We start from the raw sequence: 20,616 nt of genomic DNA, 5'->3' as shown, positions 1-20,616 counted from the left end.
TTTTTTTTTCTTTCTGGCTTATTTCGCTGAGCATGATCCCTTCCAGCGCCATCCATGTTGCTGCAGATTGCATGTGTTTACCTTTTTTGATTGCTGAGTAATATTCCATGGTGTATATGTACCGCATCTTCTTGATCCAGTCTACTACCCCCAGTGGGGGGGAGGCACAGGGAGAGGAAGGATAAGGGTCAAAATAAGAGGGGGTGCAATTGTATGGGGAATATAACCAAAATGAAAATGCATACATTGTGCAAAAATGAAAAATGATATAAGAATTATATAAAATATTTAAAAAAATAAAATGTTGAAAAAATTCCAAACTTAAAAAAAAAAAAGAAAGAAAGTAACTTGTGCTAGGAGGTGATAAAATAACATTCTGGCTCATAGAAAGCCTGGTTCAATATGTATTTATCAAATATTTTAGAGGAAGAAAAGATGATGTCCTCATGAACTAATAAAAGCTTATGGGACTGAATGGGGGCAGCTGGCATTGAACCTTCGTTTTCCCAGAAAGAAAGGAGGGAAATGAGAATCATTCTACAACTCTAATGAGGAAATTGTGGCTTAAAAAAGCAGAAGACTTGAGGAAGCTGGCAGCACTAGCCAGCATCCGCCTAAAGCCATCCGATTTCAGATAAACTCAGGGCGCCTGCAAAGGGATGAGACAACAGTCAGCTCTAGGACTTGGTCCTGCACATCAGAATGGTGCCGTTGCTGGTCTGCATGCCACCAACCTCAAAGGAAGGCAGTTATTACTTGCTGAAAAGTTTAATGACGGACAAAATACAGGATGTGTTCCCATGCATACACATCCTCTGCATACGTGGACATATTCAGTCTGTGCACTTAAATTGATCGGCAGTTTTATCTCAGAAGACTTTGTATTTTTCTCTTTTCCTTCTCTGCTTCATTCCTTCCTTCTCTTTCATCTCCCCCCCACACCCCCACACCCCCACACACCCCCCCCCGCCCCGCTCCCATACTTGTGTAGATCACCTTCTCCTGCTGGTTGATTATGCCTTGGGTGGTCACAGTTTGAAAAGCATCCCTTTTAGCGGTACAAGGGATGCACTGTCCTCTCCCCCCCAAATGCCCATCACCTGAAACCTGTCATCCTGCCCATCCCCAAGTGCAGATTCTGGGAACCTTAGAAGAAACCACTAGAGGAACTGCATAAGCAATATGGGCTGCATGTTGTGGTGTTTGCTGTGTAATATGTGCGTGTGTTTAAGCTAGCCTCAAGCTATCAAGGACAATATTGCTTTTGGATGTGTCTGTGTGTGCCCAACTTAAAAGCAAGTGGTTTTGTTGTTGTTGTTTGTTTTAATCATTGATCATGTTTAAAATTGCTTTCTAAAGATCTCCATGTGCCTCCCCGCCCCCCACAATGTCTATAATGTCACCCATGACATTTCATCACTGGCAAACTCAGATAACCTATGTACTGATCCTTTAAAAGAATTAAAACATCTCTTTCTGCAGTCAACATTAATCGATCTGTTTTCATTTGACTTTTTTTTATTAACATGTATCTTAGGCTATCAAAGTTTTCACAAATGGTTGCATTTGGGTAACACTTGGTCGGGGGGAATATTGTCAGCATCCACATGTGCAGTGCAGGCTCCCATGCAAATGCAAGGGACAGCATGTCAGAGTCACGGGGGGGAGGGGGGGCTTACAAAAAGCCTTATTTCTGCTCCCTTTTCTTACCCAGAAGACTTCTTAACAGGCCATTGTATTTTCTAGAAGTGGGAAAGGATAATGTTACTAGGGAAGCAAGAAAAGAAAAGCAGAGAGCTTCTTTTAGCTGACCAGTCAACTGGATATTGACCACCTGTCTTCATGGGAAAGAAATAGATGGCGGTGAATAAGCGAGAGTCTAGTTTTCCAAGAAGCTCAATGATTTTCCCAAATCAATACAGCTCATCAGGCCTCAGAACAAAGGCTGCAGGGGAGGTGACAGTGATGGAAGTGGCTCTGTGTTCTTTTGTGTATTAAACCATAAGGCCCATGGGGAAACAAGATTTCTTTAGCTGTGGTTTTTGGAGCTGGTGGGGTGGGGTGGGGTCAGTGTACTTGGGGGCAGGGGATTCTTTTAGATTTTTAAAAAAGATTTTCATAGACTGTATACCAATGATGAAATGTACTTTTGAAAGAGATAAGCACTGTCAAATAAGAAAGCAAGCCATCCTTTAAAATGGAGATGAGAACAGCAGCTTTTTTTTTTTTTTTTTTAGCTTTTTGGTTTTGGTTTAGCATATTTATTTGGATTAGGGCCTCTCCTCGCCTCCCCCCCCCCCCCCCCCCCGTTATTTATGGAGAGGGTTTCGATGAACCAAAAAGAAAGGTCTCTGTGTTCAGATTAACCTCTGGCAAATAAAGAATCCTGACTCTCCTCCCATAGATGAACCTTGTTCCCAGTGTCCTGAAAATAACACCAAACCCTAATGGGAACGCTGAACTGTCATCCGAGAGGTTATAATTAATGTAGAGAGCACGGTGCCAACACACAGTCCAGCCACCAACAGAGAAGATGTATCCAAACCAGCAATTTTTTGCCCTTCAGTCCTTTAATCTTTGAGCTCACTGTGCTTTCATAAAGTAGTACATTAACACCAGAGCATTGTGTCTCTGGGGTTTATGACTCGGGTGGGGGCACACTAGGGCATAAAGTGTTTCATTACACTTCCCTTTGTTCAGATGCCCTGTCTCCCGAGCGCCATGGCCGTACACTATTTGTTCAGATAAAGCCCAGTGTTCGGGGTGACTAATCGCAGAACTGTGTTCCAGATGGTTTGATTACAGGATGTGGTTAAAGTGACTCTTCAAACATTCAGCCCAGCAGTAGGGCTCTTAAAAAAAAAGAATACTGCATTTTCTGATCACGTGAAAACACTTTTCTTGTCCTGCTGCCCCCTGTATACTTGGCATAGGTCATAGGAAAGTCCCTCGGCTTTTTGTCTGGCAGGTATTTTATTGGCAACCTGAGTTGTAAATACAAAATTTCCCCAACTAATTATAAACACAACTTTATCCTTTGAAAAAAAAGGTCTACCTCAAAGTTAGAAACTCAGAACCCAGAATGATGAATAAACATATTCAAGCCTCAGCTTTTCAAAAAAAGGGGCAGTACCGATACAACAAAATAGCAACCACCATGTATTTCAGGGAGAGCTAGGTACAAAGGACTGTTGATACCTCATACCTTGTACAGCAGTCACATTGTATAAAAATATAGGGTAATAGGACACCTATAATATATGAACTTGATCCCCTACTCATGAAACCAGCATATGGTGGCATTTTTATTGTCACTAATGTTTCTACTGGAAAACATTTAAAAGGAAAGAAATGTGTAAACTTAAAAAAAGGGGGTTGTGGCATAAATGGGTTACATTTCAGTGCCATTAGAGTGAGGTTTCTCTTTTCTGCATGAGAGCACACCAAGTCCATCCAGATGTGGTAGTCTGAATATGAGTTTAAAAAAAAAAAAACGATGCCTGATTCCAAATTCAGCATTTGCAATGCTTGGCAGAGACTTCTGTCCCAGCAATGAGGCACTTTAAAGGCTCTGGAACAGCCTTTAAACTGTAATACAAACAGAGTTATGCCGATCTCCTGGGAAATCAGACATTTGCCCAGTTCTTGAGGAAACATCTTCACGAATACCAGAAACAGTAATTCATAAACCATATTTATAACATCTTCAGAGCAAAATCTCTCCACAGAGAATTTCTATCAACTACAAGCTAGGGGGAGATGATGCTTATTGAAAAAGTATGATAATAGTGAAGTCAATGGGGTAAGATTCAAATCGTGATTCTCTTCTAGTCACCTTCTAGTAGTTTCTCGGTGTAGGATGAACCTACGGGCAGTATGCCCATAGGTGCAGTAGTGTAGCCGCAGCTCCTGTTCTCCGGGGCTGTAGTCTGGTCACCATATACACGTGTGGAGTAAAAGGTTAAAGGGGCCGTGTATTGGGGTAACACAAATGATCTCCACAGTATTCAGTCACAGTAAGCCATTCTTTGTTGCTTGCCCGATAGAGTTCTGCATTCCTGTTCACTCCTTGTCAGATCCCGGATGAACAGCACTGCCATCTTTTATTTGTGGCCTTCCAGGTGCCTCTTGTCGTCTCCATGGCTGCCAGTCAGAAGGGGGAGGCACTCGGGGATCTTCCAGGCCAGGCCTGAAAGTGGCACACATCAGTTCACTCACTTTCCTTTCACCGAACTCAGGCCCTGGGCCACATCTTATTGGCAGGGAGGCTTGGGGAGTGTCTAGCTGTGGACTATGGAAGGAAAAGAAAGGATGGTCTCTGGTATGTTTCCACTGGTAGGAGGAATGTGCACTGGGCCCCCCGGGGCAGTGGCTGTGTGGGGGTGGCGTGCGTGGCATGTGACTGGGGAGGATTCCTAGATCACTCGTGACATCCCCGTTTGGTCCTAAACCATTAGGAATCTTAACTGTCCTTGGGAATTTGGACAGTTAAGAAAGAATCTGTAGAGATTCTTTCAGGGGAATTAGAGAAGTGACACAAAGAATGGGTTGAAGAAACTTGTTTAGGCTCGAGGGGGAGGAAGTGAGTGAACTGGAGACCAGGAGAATGTCAGCCTGGTCATTGTCCTTGCCTGCAGGGCAAAGCAACAGGGGATCAGAAGGCAGAACCAGAACCAAAGTATGCAAGGACATTTTACTGCAGCACCAGGAACAACTCTTTAATAAGGTGGCCAGAAAACATTGGGCAACCTGGGGTGTGAAGGTGGCTCTCGGTAAAGAAGCAGGAAGAAAGAGGGAGACACACACACAGGTGCAAGGCGCTTGCCCCACCGCCTGACTTCCTCCTGTCACAGCACTCAAGCGTCCTTGGGGCTTTGGTCCACCATAGTCCCCTCCCCTCAGCCCCCCTGTGACCTCTAGGCTTCTACTCTGATTTCCCTTTTGTCTTGTTAATTCACGTTCCCACCTTCATCCCTGTTGGGTTGCTTTTGCTTTTTAGGGCCCCATCACTGGAGCAGAGAGATTGTTATAGGACAGGGAGAGGGGCAGCCCCGACCCTGCAAACCTGCCTATTCTAAATGGGTTCTGCCATCCGCCGCATCAACACAAAACATATGAGACTTTAATGGGAAGGAACTTTAATAAAACTAGGAAACAATACAGGAAAGGCAAAGAGTCTAGTTTCTAAATGAAGCACCCAAAGTTACCCGTCCCCTCGTGGGTAAAAGTCCATCCAAATGGGATTGGCCCAGAGCAAGGCCCCAAAGCCTGCCATGAGTCTAAAGCACCTTCCAGTGGGGACCCACAGCAAAGGGTCAGAAACAATCAGACAAGCCCAGAAGGAAAAGAGCAAAATCAACATCAAGATAAAAGCTGCCATTGTCACCTCCCCATGGGTCTCACCCACATCTGTGTCACCCCGTCCACGACCAAAAGACAAGCGCAGTTTCTTCACGTGTCCCTAGGCTCCATGCGCCTCCTCTAGGTCTCCCGGCTCCATCCTGCTTCCTTCCTCAGTCTCTTCTGTTGCTTTTCTTCTCCCTGCTCAGCTCCACCCTCCCTTGGGTGGGGCAGGGAACCTCCCCCTTTCCTTGGGACCACCCTGTTGCAAGATGAGATGAGGGTTAGGGGTACTGATCCAGGGAACTGGTCACCTGAAGCTATCTCTGTGCTTGTGTATATCTCTGAGGCAAAATTTGTGGTGTTGGTGGTGCAGGGACTGCAATGAAAGTCATACATTGAGGGTCCAGGCTGATACAGTGGAATAAGGAGTCTACTCTAAGTAGAAATAATAATACTCAAGCTCTACTTACAGTTCTGGGTTACAGGTTTTGCCTGTGTTGCTTTCACTACTAGTTTGCAGACTATTGAAGTACAGAATTTGAACCAAGTCTCAGTCAAAATGTGGTTGATTCCATAGCACCGAATCGATTCTCTGTGTATAACCTATAGAAGCATGATAAATGCCTACTGGGCCTGCTGGTCTCTCTGGGGCCACTTAATTGTTAAGTTGCTACAAGAAATAATAGAACACCATGACTGAAAGACTCTTATGAGATCAGGGCTCCTGTGTCTTGTAGACATAGGGGCACAAGTTCTAGAATGCAGTCCATGTATTATTAAACGTCCCATACGTAATATACCTTTTGGGGGTGGTATCTTAGATTGATGGTATGTCAGTATTTAAAACAAAGCCTTAACACAAATACGAAAACTCTGCCCGCTGAGTACATGCCAGACCATCTCTTGCAGTCTTCTGCTGTGTTCTTACTTCATTGGTGATACTCTTCTGATATTTTTCAAATGTGAAATGTTACAGGCAGGCATCAGCTCTCGGAGGAAAACCATGGTCAGGCCATGGGTAGAGAGAGAGGATCACAAAGCAATGGGATGGTTGAGAACATGAAGAGGAAAAGGATTTGTATAGCGTATGCTCGGTGCTTAGCTCATAGGTTAAACTTTGGAAAAAGAAACTGCAAATCTTCGAGGTGGGGCAAATGTAGATTTATTTCCACCTAATGTGAGAAACGTAACTAGGTCCAGATTTATGAAATTCACATTTGTACGTGTAAAAGATTGGTTTTCATTTTGGTCACTTAAATGCCTTTGAAAACCAGCCTCTCTTGTATGACTATGGGTTACAAATTGTTCAAGATGTCTTCCGCAGAATGATAAACCATTCACCGTTTTCAGACTAACACACCTCCCTCCACTTGGCCCCTCACAATAGGATGTTGTCTAAACACAGACTTCCTTTCAAAGAAACAATATACTTTGTAGTTTATATGAGTCGCATTCCTCTAAGCCTTCTTTGCAATGTAGAGCGGCAGGCTTGGCTGTGTAAACATGTGCTTGTGTATATTCCAGGCAGATAGTGAATTCTAGGCAGATAGAAATACTCTGCGGCATTGTGAAGCGGCTTGTACATAAAGAAAAATAGACACAAGCACACGTATTTAATTAGCACTGCTTGATGGAGACCGTTCAAAATCTCCCCGGGAGTAGAGCTTTTATTTTGAGCGTTTGAAATGCGTGGGCTTCTGGAAAAATAAGACTGACTTATTGAGGCGCTTTCAAGTTGAAAATGTACTTTTCTTCACAGGATTTTATTCCCACTGAGTGCTAATAATAATGATAAATATCACTCTCACTGAGATAAGAGGTCTGCTTGTCTGCCTTCTAGAAATAGCACCAGGCAATGTGAATAGTTTTACAGTGTGAAAGGTGCAACCTGAGTTGAGCCTTGGTGACCAGTAACCAATGCTAAGTTGCTTGTCTGGGGCCTCCTGGGGAGGGTGGGGCACACCTGGGGGGGGGCGCACCCTGCCCCCATTCGAGACCCCAATTTTGGGTCTGAGCAGCTGGCGTGCTACGTGGAGCCGCGCGGTGCAGCGTGGCTCGCGGCGGGCGAGAGCTGAATGCAGCCTTGCACCATGTGGACAGGCCCGCGTTGATGTACGGAGCCGAACCGTGCAGGGCGGGCAGCCTTCCCGCAGGGAGAACCGGGCGGCTGCCGGCCCCGCCTCGCAGCCGCCGGGACGCAGCCCCGCGCCCCGCGCAGCCCTTTATCCCCGGCCGCGCCTCGCGGCTCCGGGGCCGCCCTCGGCCCAGCCAATCAGGCGCGAGCGTCCCCGCAGGCGCCGGCCAATCAGCAGCCGGCGTGCGCCAGCCGCGCGAGCCCCTGGGGGAAGAGCAATAACAAAAGGCTTTCACTGCAGACAAATGTTAAGTGTCTGCGCAGACTTTTCCTGTTTTTAATTTTATTACTGCAAGAATGGAGGGTTTGTTGTTTCTTTCATGTTTCCTTTCAAGCAATTTTAATTATACATTGGCGCTACATCGGGGCGCTCGGCAACGCGGCGACTCCGTCCATTGCATCTAGAGCTGAAATGCCAGCCACCTCCAGGCAGTGCGGATAGATGTCTGCGCTGTAAATACAGCCGACACGCTCAGGAATTTTAAGCAGCTGCAAAGGTCTTTGACACCATCCACGGTGCCCCAGAGAGGAGTTGATGAGAAACCCAGCTCAGCCTTCCCCTTCACCTCTTTTCCCTTTTCCTGAAGGCATGTGCTGGGGAAGAATCCTTTTCACCAGTTGTTCTGCCTTGTGCAAATTTTCACCAAACGCCTGATTATCATTGGTTCTCATCTCTTATGAATTTTTATGCTCACTGGCTTAAAAAAAAATTCTGAGGGAATTACAGATGAATCACTAGTGATTTGAGGAAATGCTTTTGCTTTGCTCCCTGCTAGGCCCCTCCCCTCCACGGCTGCGACAGTGAGTAAGTTCAGATGGCACCTGAGTAATGGTCACTAGACCATGTGGGGGAAAATGTTTAAATCTCTTTATGAGACTTCTGAAAGAAAATTTTCCTCCCCCACGACTGCAGTTCCAACCATTCAAATATATTTTACCTGCCACTAGAATATTCTCTAGGAGATGTCTTGCCTGGTGAGCCGTCCCTTGCCATAAAGGAGTTCAAAACAAGTTTTCCCTAACAGTCAAAATGGCAGTGAGCAAGTGAGCAGACCAGCTAGAAATAGACATTGGGTAATGTCCCTTGCTGTTTCGAGGAAGAATTGGGGGGTTTGGGGGAGGGGAGGGAGTAAGCACAGAGAAGAAAACAAAGGTACACTTAAATATTTCATTTGTAATTTCTGTAACCTCAAAATCTAGGCCTATTTAATATGGGCTTTAAAGGAGTAATTTAAAAATTTATACACACACACACACACACACACACACGGCAGTTGTCCTCTGGAGAAATAAGAGGATGTTATATTTTGTTTCACGGTGACATTCAGTATACTAAGTGCACTTAAGTTTAGTAATTCACAGATGCTGTGTTAAATTAAATTGTCTGTCTGCAAAGCAGTTGGGAAAAGCAGAATGACTTGCAGGAAACAAGTGTGTTGGTTTTGAGATTTTTTTTCTAATCCTCTGTGGCAAATGCTTACTAAAGTTGATTCTAAAGATAACCCCAAGAGCAAACCTATTGTGCACATTTATTTTCTTGAGAGGGCTATTTTAGGAGTCCTTAACATGAAACAAGACCAAATAGTGAAACAGATATGGTACCAAGGCTGATTCTTGTCGTAGAAACGCAGGGGGGGGGGGGGGGATTAGCTGATTGTCTGCTATCTGGGCTCTAGGACCCTGCTTTCCTCACTACATGTATTTTTGTGCCCCCAAATCATTTTTTCCCTAAATAAAAAATACGATTCTATTATACTGTTGAATTAGAAACAAAGCCGACTCCTTTCAGTCACCTTCTGGTTTAAGCACTGGTAACGGGCGCTTAGTTTATGTTGGCTGCTTGCCAAACGAAAGCAATTATGTGTAATAATAGAAAAATTAAGAGGTGAGTGTTGCTGTTTTACAGCAGGACATGGCAAAAACCATTTCCTTCTGTCAGCAGTATCTTGATTACACTCTCACGCAGTCTTACCCTTTTGTACCACACATGCATGCTCATGGGCACACACACTCACACACTCACACACACTCTCTCACACAGAGTTTCCTGTGGGTTTTCACTTGAGGTCACTGAAACCAAAAAGAGGAAGAACGTAAACCACAGCTTTTGAAAGCACATGAGAATAGAACTTTGCTGGTAAAAATAATAATAATAACAATAAATGAACTGGAAATAGTGTAATCGGTGCTAACCAATTGCATTCCCCGCTTTTCGCAGGTGTCCTAGTGGTCAATGTCACGTGGAGGAACAAAACTTACGTGGGGACCCTACTGGACTGCACCAAGCACGACTGGGCCCCTCCCAGGTATGCATGGGGCCTTTCATTTCAGTCTCTGTTTTCTCTCCTCTTTCTCTTCTTGCTCTGTCCTCACCCCCGCCCCCCCGCTCTTGGCAAGGAAACTGCACCGAGAGATTAATAATACATAAAAGTCTGCTTGTAATTGAAACCAGGCAGAAGAGAAATGAGCAATTCAGGATTGAACACAGCAAAATGCAGATGCTGGGTTTCTTTTCTATCAGGAAATCTCTTCTCACTACCCTTTGTCTCCTTTGTTTTCTTCTTTTCTCAAATGGGAATTTGAAGGGAATCTGAAGCCCAGCTATCTGAGCTGTTTTCTTAGGAAAAACGTCAGCCTTGGGTAGCCTGTTCCCTTTGCAGGTGTGGCCGTTGCCAGTAGAACAGGCTTCTTTACTGATCTGGCCCCCAGTCCTCAAGCTGCTGGGTGTTGACTGCTCTCGGCTGCGTGGTGTGCCTTGTGATTCCACCGGGCCCTTCTGGGGCTCCTCATTTTGATGTGTGTCGCTTGCTTTCCTAGGTTCTGTGAGTCACCCACCAGCGACCTGGAGATGCGAGGGGGCCGGGGCAGAGGAAAGCGAGCAAGGTCAACCGCGGCGGCCCCCGGCTCGGAGGCCAGCTTCACAGAATCCAGAGGGCTGCAGAACAAGAACAGAGGGGGAGCCAATGGAAAAGGGAGGAGGGGCAGCCTCAACGCCAGTGGGCGAAGGACACCCCCAAATTGTGCCGCCGAGGACATTAAAGCCAGCCCCTCTTCCACCAACAAAAGGAAAAACAAGCCTCCCATGGAGCTGGACCTCAACTCCAGCTCTGAGGACAATAAGCCCGGGAAGCGCGTCCGCACAAATTCTAGAAGCACTCCCACCACCCCGCAAGGGAAACCAGAGACTCCTTTTTTGGACCAAGGCTGCTCTTCTCCGGTGTTAATCGATTGTCCCCACCCGAACTGCAACAAAAAGTACAAGCACATTAACGGCCTGCGCTACCACCAGGCTCACGCACACCTGGACCCAGAAAACAAGCTGGAGTTCGAGCCCGACAGCGAGGACAAGATCTCAGACTGCGAGGAGGCGCTGAGCAACGTGGCGCTTGACTGCGGCGAGCCAAGCACAAGTGTTTCAACCTATGACCCGGTGAAGACCCCGGCCTCGCCCGGCCCCGCAAACCCTCCCGGGACCCCCAAAGGAAAGCGAGAGCTGATCAGCAACGGCCCCGGTTCCGCGATCGGTTCCAAAGCCGGCAAGAATTCCGGCAAAAAGAAGGGCCTGGCCAGTGAGCTGAGCAACCTCCCGGTCATCTCCAACATGACGGCCACGCTAGACGGCTGCTCGGCGGCGGACGGCAGTTTGGCTGCCGAAATGCCCAAACTGGAGGCAGAAGGATTAATCGACAAGAAAAGCCTGGGCGAGAAAGAAAAGGGCAAGAAGGCCAACAACTGCAAAATGGACAAAAACCTGTCCAAGCTGAAAACCGCGCGGCCCATCGCGCCGGCCCCCGCCCCCACGCCCCCGCAGCTGATCGCCATCCCCACGGCCGCCTTCACCAGCACCACCACGGGCACCATCCCCGGGCTGCCCTCCCTCACCACGACCGTGGTCCAGGCCACACCAAAGAGCCCTCCGTTAAAACCCATTCAACCAAAGCCCACGATTATGGGGGAGCCCATCACCGTGAACCCAGCTCTCGTGTCGCTCAAAGACAAGAAGAAAAAGGAGAAGCGAAAGCTGAAGGACAAAGAGGGGAAGGAGACAGGCAGCCCGAAGATGGACGCCAAGCTGGGGAAACTGGAGGAGGCCAAGGGGGCCGGCAAAGATTTGTCGGGGCATTTTTTAAAGGATCATCTGAACAAGAACGAAGGGCTGGCCAACGGGCTGTCGGAGTCCCAGGAGAGCCGCATGGCCAGTATCAAAGCCGAGGCCGATAAGGTGTACACGTTCACGGACAACGCGCCCAGCCCGTCCATCGGCAGCGCCTCGAGGATGGAGTGCAGCCCTCTGGTGAACGGGCAGGCGCCCATGGCGCCCCTGCACGTGCTGACCCAGAACGGGGCCGAGGGCTCTGCGGGCAAGACCAGCAGCCCTGCCTACTCGGACATCTCGGACGCTGCCGACGATGGCGGGTCTGACAGCAGGTCGGAGGGCATGCGGTCGAAGGCCAGTTCGCCCTCAGATGTCTTGTCTGGGAAGGACGGCGTCGTGAAAGGGCATTCTCTGACAACAGCACAATCATCACAGATGAAAGAGGCCCACTCGCCCTATTACCACGGCTACGAGCCTTACTATTCTCCAAGTTACATGCACCCCGGCCAGGTCGGTGCCCCTGTGGCTGGGAACGGGGGCAGCGCGCAGGGGATGAAGATCAAGAAGGAGTCCGAAGACGACACGGAAAAGAAAGACAAGGCCGAGCAGTTAGAGGCCAAAAAAGTGGAGCACAACTCGGCCCCCTTGCAGCCGCAGCACCAGTCGGTGATCACGCAGAGACACCCCGCGCTGGCCCAGTCGCTGTACTACGGCCAGTATGCCTACGGGCTCTACATGGACCAGAAGTCGCTGATGGCCACTAGCCCTGCCTACAGGCAGCAGTACGAGAAGTACTACGAAGACCAGAGGCTGGCAGAGCAGAAAATGGCCCAGGCTGGGAGAGCAGACTGTGACAGGAAAAATGAGCTCCCCTTGAAAGAGCTGGGCAAGGATGACAGTAAACAGAAAAACGTGCCATCGGCCACAATCTCAAAAGCTCCCTCTACTCCGGAGCCTAACAAAAACCATTCTAAACTAGGGCCGTCAGTGCCTAATAAAACTGAGGAGACAGGTAAATCGCAGCTTCTCTCCAATCACCAGCAACAGCTTCAGGCCGACAGCTTCAAAGCTAAGCAGATGGAAAACCACCAGCTTATTAAAGAGGCTGTAGAAATGAAATCTGTCATGGACTCTATGAAGCAGACAGGTGTAGACCCAACCTCGAGATTTAAACAAGTAAGATTGTGGAGCGTGGCCCCCGCAGGGACAGAGCAGTCTGAGACCTGTACATGTCTGGGCTTGAGCTGGTTAGACTTCTCCGCAGGCAGGAAACCCAGGGTGCATTAGGGTTGATTCCTCTCCTCTTGGGAAATATTTTAAAAGATTCTCTCAGGAGTGATGGCGTCCCTCTAAAAATGTGTAATAATTTCCCCTGTCATGTCGTAGCGTAAAACCGAACCATGGACACCCGTTTCGCAGACTCCCCGTTCCTGGTCATGAGCTAGCTCTGGTTCCTGCTTTTCTGAGAGTCCAAAGTGAGGGCATTGGATCACGTGGCCGCCGAGTTTCCCCCTAGCGCTGAGATTCTGAGTCTGAGCTCTACAGTGTTTGTTCTTTTATGTTCCCAGATTTCAGCTGCCATCTCTTAGGAATGATAAAACTGGGCCCCTACCTTCACATTCCCCAGTCATCTCAGATGTCTTTCTCACAGTCTCTGAGCCAGACCACGAGATTTGTTTTGCCCTCTACGTTAAAAGCTGTTCTGGGAGGATGGGCCTCAAACAGTCGAGCCCCGCGGTCAGCCAGCCTGAGGTTACGTGTGCCAGCATAGAAAGTCGGTCACCATGAAACCACATGAGTGCCGGCGCTGTCACCGTTGAGACATCCTGACTCACTTCAGCCCTTAGAGTGTTCATCCGGGTATTCCTGACACCGTCCACCTCATCCTCCTACTGTGCTGATGGCGCTGATGAGTCATCACGATAGAATCCTTTCTTCATACCCATTTCTGAATTTTGACTCAGCACCTAAGCGTCCAGTGGCTTATGTTACGAACAGGACGGAGGCCCCAAAGGTCATTTAGGGAGGTTACTCCCCGACCCCTGGAATCAGGCTGTGGCTTCACAGGGTCCCATTAAAACGATACAGAATGGGAGGGTTTATTGCAGATGCCTTTGTTTTCTTACTAGAAAAGCTACAGTGTGTGCTGTTAATTTGAAGTTTTGTCTTAATAACGATTTTAGCGTAATGAGACACGAGTCAATCAATTCAACCTCAGCAGCAGTTGATGAGGAAAATGTATTAGGAAGCAGACTCTTTTCCCCCAAATGATGTTAATTGATTTAATACTTAAATTTATTATCGTTGAGTTGGAATTCTAGAAATTGCTTTTTACCTGTGTGTGATACTAAAACAGAAATGAGGGTGAGATGAAATATGTCTGAGGATGTTATTTAATGTTGAGAAATGACTTCAGAGGCCCAGCCCTGAATCCCAGTAGACCAAAGTTTGAAGTCCAGTCCTGCAGTGGACAAGTGTGACCTTGATGTTACGTGAAGACAAAAGCTTTAGTTTTGTCTTCTTGAAAAGGGACTGACAATAATGTCTTCCTCAGACGTTATTACTTTGTAAGAGAAGGAGATGCAGCTCTTAGCACATTAGCAAGTGTTAATTTGGTATTCAAAGTAACACGGTGTCACATCGATTCATGGGTTTTTCTTAAAAATTGAAATTTTAAAAATCTTTTTTCTTAAATCAGGATCCAGATGCAAGGACATGGCATCATTATGTATATCAGCCCAAATACCTGGATCAGCAAAAGGCAGAAGAACTTGATAGAGAAAAGAAATTAAAAGAGGATAGTCCCAGGAAAACTCCCAATAAAGAGAGTGGTGTGCCCAGCCTCCCTGTGTCACTAACAAGCATTAAAGAGGAGCCCAAAGAGGCTAAGCGCCCCGATTCTCAGTCCATGGAGGAGAACAAGCTGAAAAACGATGATCGCAAGACTCCTGTGAACTGGAAGGACTCTCGGGGGACGAGAGTGGCTGTGTCCTCGCCCATGAGTCAGCATCAGTCCTACATACAGTACTTGCATGCTTATCCTTACCCACAGATGTATGACCCCAGCCACCCTGCATACCGGGCTGTCTCTCCTGTCCTAATGCACAGTTACCCTGGTACGTGTTGTGGGTTCTCACTGTTTTGGAGGGGAGAGGCTGTGTGGAAATATTAGCTATTAAAAATTTAGGTTAGATTTGATTAGATGCTTCAGGGGTGTCATTTGTTTGGCTTGTTTCCCAGCTGCTGAAAGTCTCCGAGATGAAACTGATTTCATATAAGGGATTTTTTCGGGGGTGGAATGTCAAGGGTCCTCAGCTGTAGTCTCCATAGTCACTGATGTTCTTATTGTAGCTGTTAGACTGACAGATACTTTATTGCCGATGAAAATATTCTAAGCACTTACTGTCATAATCATAACAGTTACTATTCCTTTCACTTAAGCAGACACATAAATGTATGAAATGGCTGTAAGCTCAATTCTGTTTATAACCTCTGTTCATCAGGATGAATTAACTGGGAGAAGAAAATGAGAGAACCTAAATATGGTTGAATGATGATGTAGCCCATTCTTAATGTAATCCCCTATTTTAAGATCTCTGACTCTAATCCCAAATTCATGTAATCCATATGATTTTTTTTTTTTTTAAGATGTAGCCTATAACTTGATGTGGCATTTGTTGTTTATCTACAGGGGCCTATCTCTCTCCCGGATTTCATTATCCTGTTTATGGGAAGATGTCAGGGAGAGAAGAGGCAGAGAAAGTCAATACCAGCCCTAGCATCAACACGAAAACAACCACTGAATCTAAAGCACTGGATTTGCTCCAGCAGCATGCCAACCAATACCGAAGCAAGTCTCCTGCTGTAAGCCTCCTTTTGTTGTTGCTTAAAAGTACCATGTTTTGGGGGAGAAAAGGGGATAAGCTGCAGAACACTCTTGATGGAGAAATGGTTTTGGAACCCAGCTGTGATTTCAGGATGCTATTTTATCCGAATGCATAAATAATGGAAAATTGAAAACTTAAGATGCTTTCACATGTCAGGGGGGAAGTTGTTAAAGCATGTATGGTGCAAGCAAGCTTTTCTGTTGCTGAGTCCGGCACTCCTTGCCTGCCTAGGGCGGATGCTTGCTGAGTGGACATTTAAACTCACAGGAACCAATTTGATGCGAGGTATTTTTGATGCAAGAGGTAGTATGTTCTCCTGTGCCAGCGTGAGTCCCTTGGTCGAGGAGGGATGGCCGCATTGGCCTTGAGTCGTTGTTCTGTCCTTATAACTCCTGAAACAACACAAGGATGGCTCCTCCACCCGAAAAGGGGGCAACTGATTGTCTTGGAGGCGGCAGTGAGGAGAGACGCAAGAGAATGTGGCAGTGCTTGCTGAAAAACCTGGAATACATTAAAATGTAGGCTCTGTGATGTGAATGAGTCCACCAGACACCCTATACAGAAAGTAGAACAGGTGATTTCGTTGTCTTTTCCTGTGAGAACTCTGTGGTACAAAGGTGTTTTTTTTTTTCCCCCAAGTTAAAAAAAAAAAAGGAAAACTTCAGATCCTTGATCATGTGAACAAGAGAATACGTGCTCCTTAGCCAAATTATGATTTGGGAGAAGAGAGCTTCTCTATGAGTGTTCAGCTCTTCAGCGACTCTGCAGTGCTTCCAGAGTCAGGGCAACGAGGGCCTGTATTTGATGTTTCCGTATAATATTAGGGTGTGTTTTCAGGTAAAGATTTGCTTGAAATTATGAGATAGAAAGGCCCTCCCCACAGAGTGTAAATAAAATGGTAACTAGAAAAAAAATTTTTTCCCTCGATCTATTTGTAAAAGTTATTTTCCAGAGTACAGCTTCTGGAAAGAGTCTAAACCTGCCAGTACAGGCTATGGAGAAAAGTTCTCCTGTTGCAGCCAGTTGAGGAAAACCTCGATGCCTCTCAGTTTCCTTTGGGTGGAGAGTTCTCTCGTGTGGACTTCGTGTGAACTGAAGCTGTTGCTTGCCTCTTGAAATTATCGTTAATTAGTAAAGAATTTAAAGTACCTAACACCTTCTGTTAAGAGACACCGGTGGTCCAGAACTCGTGAGAGCTGGTTTTCCGAGGATGAAGGGAGTTCTCTCTTTTCTGTTGCAGCCTGTGGAGAAGGCTACAGCTGAGCGGGAGCGGGAAGCGGAAAGGGAAAGAGACCGTCACTCCCCCTTCGGCCAGCGGCACCTGCATACGCACCACCACACCCACGTTGGCATGGGCTACCCGCTCATCCCTGGTCAATATGACCCTTTCCAAGGTCAGCAGCTCCTCCTCACTCCGCTTTTGTTCATTCTGCTTTGGAAAGTGGTGGCCAAAATAGCCTCCCGGGTCTTAACAAGAGTTGAGTTTGGAGTTCACGTTAACTCTGCAGAGGGTCTGTAACACCTTCTGTCTCGTCTTTCCTAGTGACACAACTAAGGCTTTTTTCCCTGCATTTTTGTATTCTATAGAGACGTGAAGTGGCTACCGCTTTATAATTGTCACTGGTTGATGTTATCGGTGGCTCACTGCTATCTCACAGACAGAGGGTGGTGGCCCCTGTCTGGGCCGCTGAATATAACAATCAGATCATCTGATAGCTCCCTCAGGGACACGGGGGGAAATGGAGGGATGGTGGAAAGCTGCGGTGAAAATCCTCATCCTGATTTCCACGGGCCTTTTGATTTGTTTCTTTCCCAGGGATGGGATGGGAATAACGGGCTAACATGATGTGCTTCGAGACTTTTCAGGGGCTCTTCCTAGCTTTTCACTGCTCTTACTCTGTCACTAAACACGCGGGAACATTTTTAAAGAGTTAGAGAGTTGACACGAGGGAGCCTTCGATTTGTGGCATTTTCGTGGGACATGTGCCGTTTGTCCCAACTCTTGTCACTTTACAGATCCCCTTGCTAGGAACTTGCTGTCTTTGTCAGCTAGGGGAGCCCTAGCAAAGTCCCAGACTGTATGGCTGTCAACAACAGAAATTTATTTCTGACAGTCTGGGAGGCTGGGAGTCTGAGGTGAGGGTGCCAGACTGGTCAGTTTCTGGTGAGAACGCTCTGCTCCACATGTGGGCCACCATCTTGCTGTGTCCTCACATGTCCTCTTCTTGGTGTGCCCAGGGCCGGGCCAGGGGCCATGGGGAGAAGAGAACCTGCTCTCCTTAGGAAGACGCTAATCCTATTGGATGCAGGCCTTACCCATATGACCTCATTTAACCTTAATTACTTCCTTACAGGCTTTGTCTCTTAATATACTCACATTGGGAGTTGGGGCTGTCACATAGTAATGTTACAGGGACACAGGTTGGTCCATAGTGCTTGCCAAGTTATTTCCTACTCTAAATGTAAGACACTGTGTTTGGGTACTTCCCAAAGTGGGGGAGCCGTACTAATGTGAAGAGGGAAGCATCCTTGGTTTAGTCATGTAACCTGGTGTCAACTAGTGTATTGAAAGACAGCAATAAGGGACATAGGAGGAAAGATCAATCTTCCCTATGCTTGCATTTGTTTCCTCTCTTATTTCCAGGATTCCTATAGAATTAAAAATAACTTATGAGGCGACTCCATCTCATTTAGAGCTATTCCTTTCTCTCACTGCTACCTTTCCCTTGTAGGGTAAAATTTAAGGCTCTTTCTAAGTTTGATTCGAAAGTTCCATGTGTTTTTTAGGCTACACTGTGTTCTGTCTCAGGGGAAAACGTTGAAGTGATAAAAGTTATGAAAGTATTGTATTCCAAGCAAATAGCATGTCACCTCTGTAATTCCCTGTGACTTGATTGCTGTTGCTACCTGGGACCTATTATTTCTCCTGGGCTTCCAACTCAGGAATGCATGCAAACCACTTGGTACCACGCAGAGCAGAACGGAGAGATGGAATGATATACTCTCTTTGAATACCTAGTAAGATGACCGCAGCTACTCGGTAAAGAGGTAGCTGTTGCTCAGTCCAAGTGGTTTGTACTGTCTCCTTGCCGCACGAAACAGTTCGTGTGAGTGTTTGGGAAACAACAGATTGCTGCTCCTGGCTCTGCAGCCCTTCACCACTGGCTGTGTCTACTCTTATCTTTCTAAATGTCACGGAAGCCTTGCCTTTCTCCCCCATTAGGCCTGACCTCTGCTGCCCTAGTTGCCTCTCAGCAGGTGGCTGCCCAGGCATCTGCATCAGGAATGTTTCCTGCACAAAGAAGGTAAGTAGCTTCTGCATTTTGAATTAGTTTTCTGCATAGAGAGAGAGAGAGAGAGAGAGAGAGCTTCATATGCGGGGTGAAGCAAGATTAGACTTGTTAGACCAAAAACTTAGCTCCTCAGCGTTTTATGTTTTATTGAATGTGCCTATTACGCCACAGTGCTTCACATGCAACTTCTTTTCTGTGAACCTCACTCCTTAGCTGTAACATAGATTAGTCATGAACTGATCCATTTTTGAAACAGTTGAAAGTTCCCTAGGATGTCCTTTCAGCTTTGTTAAATTAATGGACTCACCATGACTCCCTTTCTTTATTATGTTTAAAAAATAAACTTGCAAATGGAGAAACTTACTTTCATGGCACTAAAGGTAATGTTTGTCCTTTGATGTATTTAATTATCCCTTACGTAATTTATTTTTCACCACATTTATCATTACCTTTGTGTTTGTTCACTTTCTGTGGAATTGAATTCCAGGAGTTGAATTGAATTAAAATAAGCTCATCACGCGAATGGTTTTCATGTTTTCACGGCCAGATGTGGCTAGAACCCTGGGCTAAGGTTTTCTTTTCTTTTGCAGAGAATAACAAGATTGGAAGTGTACGTTGTCATGTGACTGGATCACATGGGGAAGCGCTTTATACAGACATCAGTTCCATGGTGTTAATTTGAAATGCCTTAATGGCAGGCAAAAACCAGTCATTTCATTTTTGTAAATTACAGATTTTATCACAGAGTAACAAATGTTGCTGTAATTAAACTTCTGTTTTATATATATATACGTATACATATATGTATATATACATATATATATATTCTTTACTTTTTGTATCAGTAACCAGGCTCGCACACACAGGGTCTGCTGCCAAGTCGCAAACCACTCAGTAAAGGAAATAAGAAACGTATTTGTCATGTTGAAAAGTGTTAGCCACAAAAGGCTGCTTACTTTCTTTTCCTTTTCCTTTTAAATTGTAAATAAATAATGTTATGTATCAGTGTGCCTGAACCTTGCATATCCTTCATATATTTCCCAAAAGCCCCTCAGAAAGGCTAACTGTGATGATGACACTTTGGTACAATTAGATGTCTATTTGGTGGCTCCTGTTAAAGACGCATCAGTGTAAAATGTTCCTGTAGTCACTGTTTGTACTTGTGTATTGTGGAAAAATTACTTTTCGAAGGCATGGGGTTGCCAGTACCACAAAAACTGTGTTGTATATAATGTAAAGATTAAAACGGGGAAATAATGAGCATCTGTGAATAATGAAGTGTCATTTTTTGATAATCTTGAATGGCAAATAACCCAATAGCCTGCATACCAGAGACATCTGTGATTGTTCTATTACTTGAATAGTCCCGCAGTCCTTTTCTTTTCTTTCTTTCTTTCTTTCTTTTTTTTTTTTAATGTTTACAATTACCCAGTTTTAGAAGAGAGACTTTAACGCCATTGCCTGGTTACTTGTTTTATGCTGTAATCTAGTTTATTTTATGTAAAATGTATATTGAATGCTTTCCTTTTTTATACCTGCCTTAAATAATTTGGCAATCAGAATTAAAAAGGTTTTTTTTTTTATAATGGCTTCTTGTCTGTCTCATGTTATTTCTAGCTGATGATAGCAATTTTAATTTTCAAAGAAAGATTTCTTAATGTTACGAATGTCCCGTGCCTAAGAGAGAGCGTATACAGATACTAACTTTTCTTATAGGATATACTGGTATCACAACCAGATAGCATATTTAAGGTAGTGAGTAGAGGCGTATTTACTAGATAAGTTACCTCGGACGTGCAATGTAATATTTGGTAGATACAAGTTTCTATGATACGGAATGATACCCCAGAGACGTCAGTTTCA

At 45.8% G+C, this 20,616-nt stretch overlaps 1 protein-coding gene across 2 annotated transcripts in view; it reads left to right on the top strand.

Moving 5' to 3' along the window:
* Nucleotides 1-18,769, top strand: part of ZNF608 (zinc finger protein 608) — a gene marked incomplete at both ends in the record, with an annotated part of 101,781 nt that extends 83,012 nt beyond the window's left edge. For both annotated transcript variants that reach the window (XM_084252871.1, XM_084252870.1), the window contains 6 exons: nucleotides 9,696-9,783; nucleotides 10,295-12,749; nucleotides 14,272-14,689; nucleotides 15,265-15,437; nucleotides 16,701-16,854; nucleotides 18,684-18,769. In XM_084252871.1, coding sequence (XP_084108997.1) covers nucleotides 9,696-9,783; nucleotides 10,295-12,749; nucleotides 14,272-14,689; nucleotides 15,265-15,437; nucleotides 16,701-16,854; nucleotides 18,684-18,769 — 3,374 coding nt within the window. The remainder of the gene's footprint in view (nucleotides 1-9,695; nucleotides 9,784-10,294; nucleotides 12,750-14,271; nucleotides 14,690-15,264; nucleotides 15,438-16,700; nucleotides 16,855-18,683) is intronic.
* Nucleotides 18,770-20,616: the final 1,847 nt, after the last annotated feature.

This window comes from Talpa europaea, assembly GCF_964194135.1.
Source record: "Talpa europaea genome assembly, chromosome: 13".
Taxonomy (NCBI): Eukaryota; Metazoa; Chordata; class Mammalia; order Eulipotyphla; family Talpidae; genus Talpa; species Talpa europaea.
Note: the sequence above shows the minus strand (reverse complement) of the source record. Positions and strands in the feature narration are given on the sequence as shown.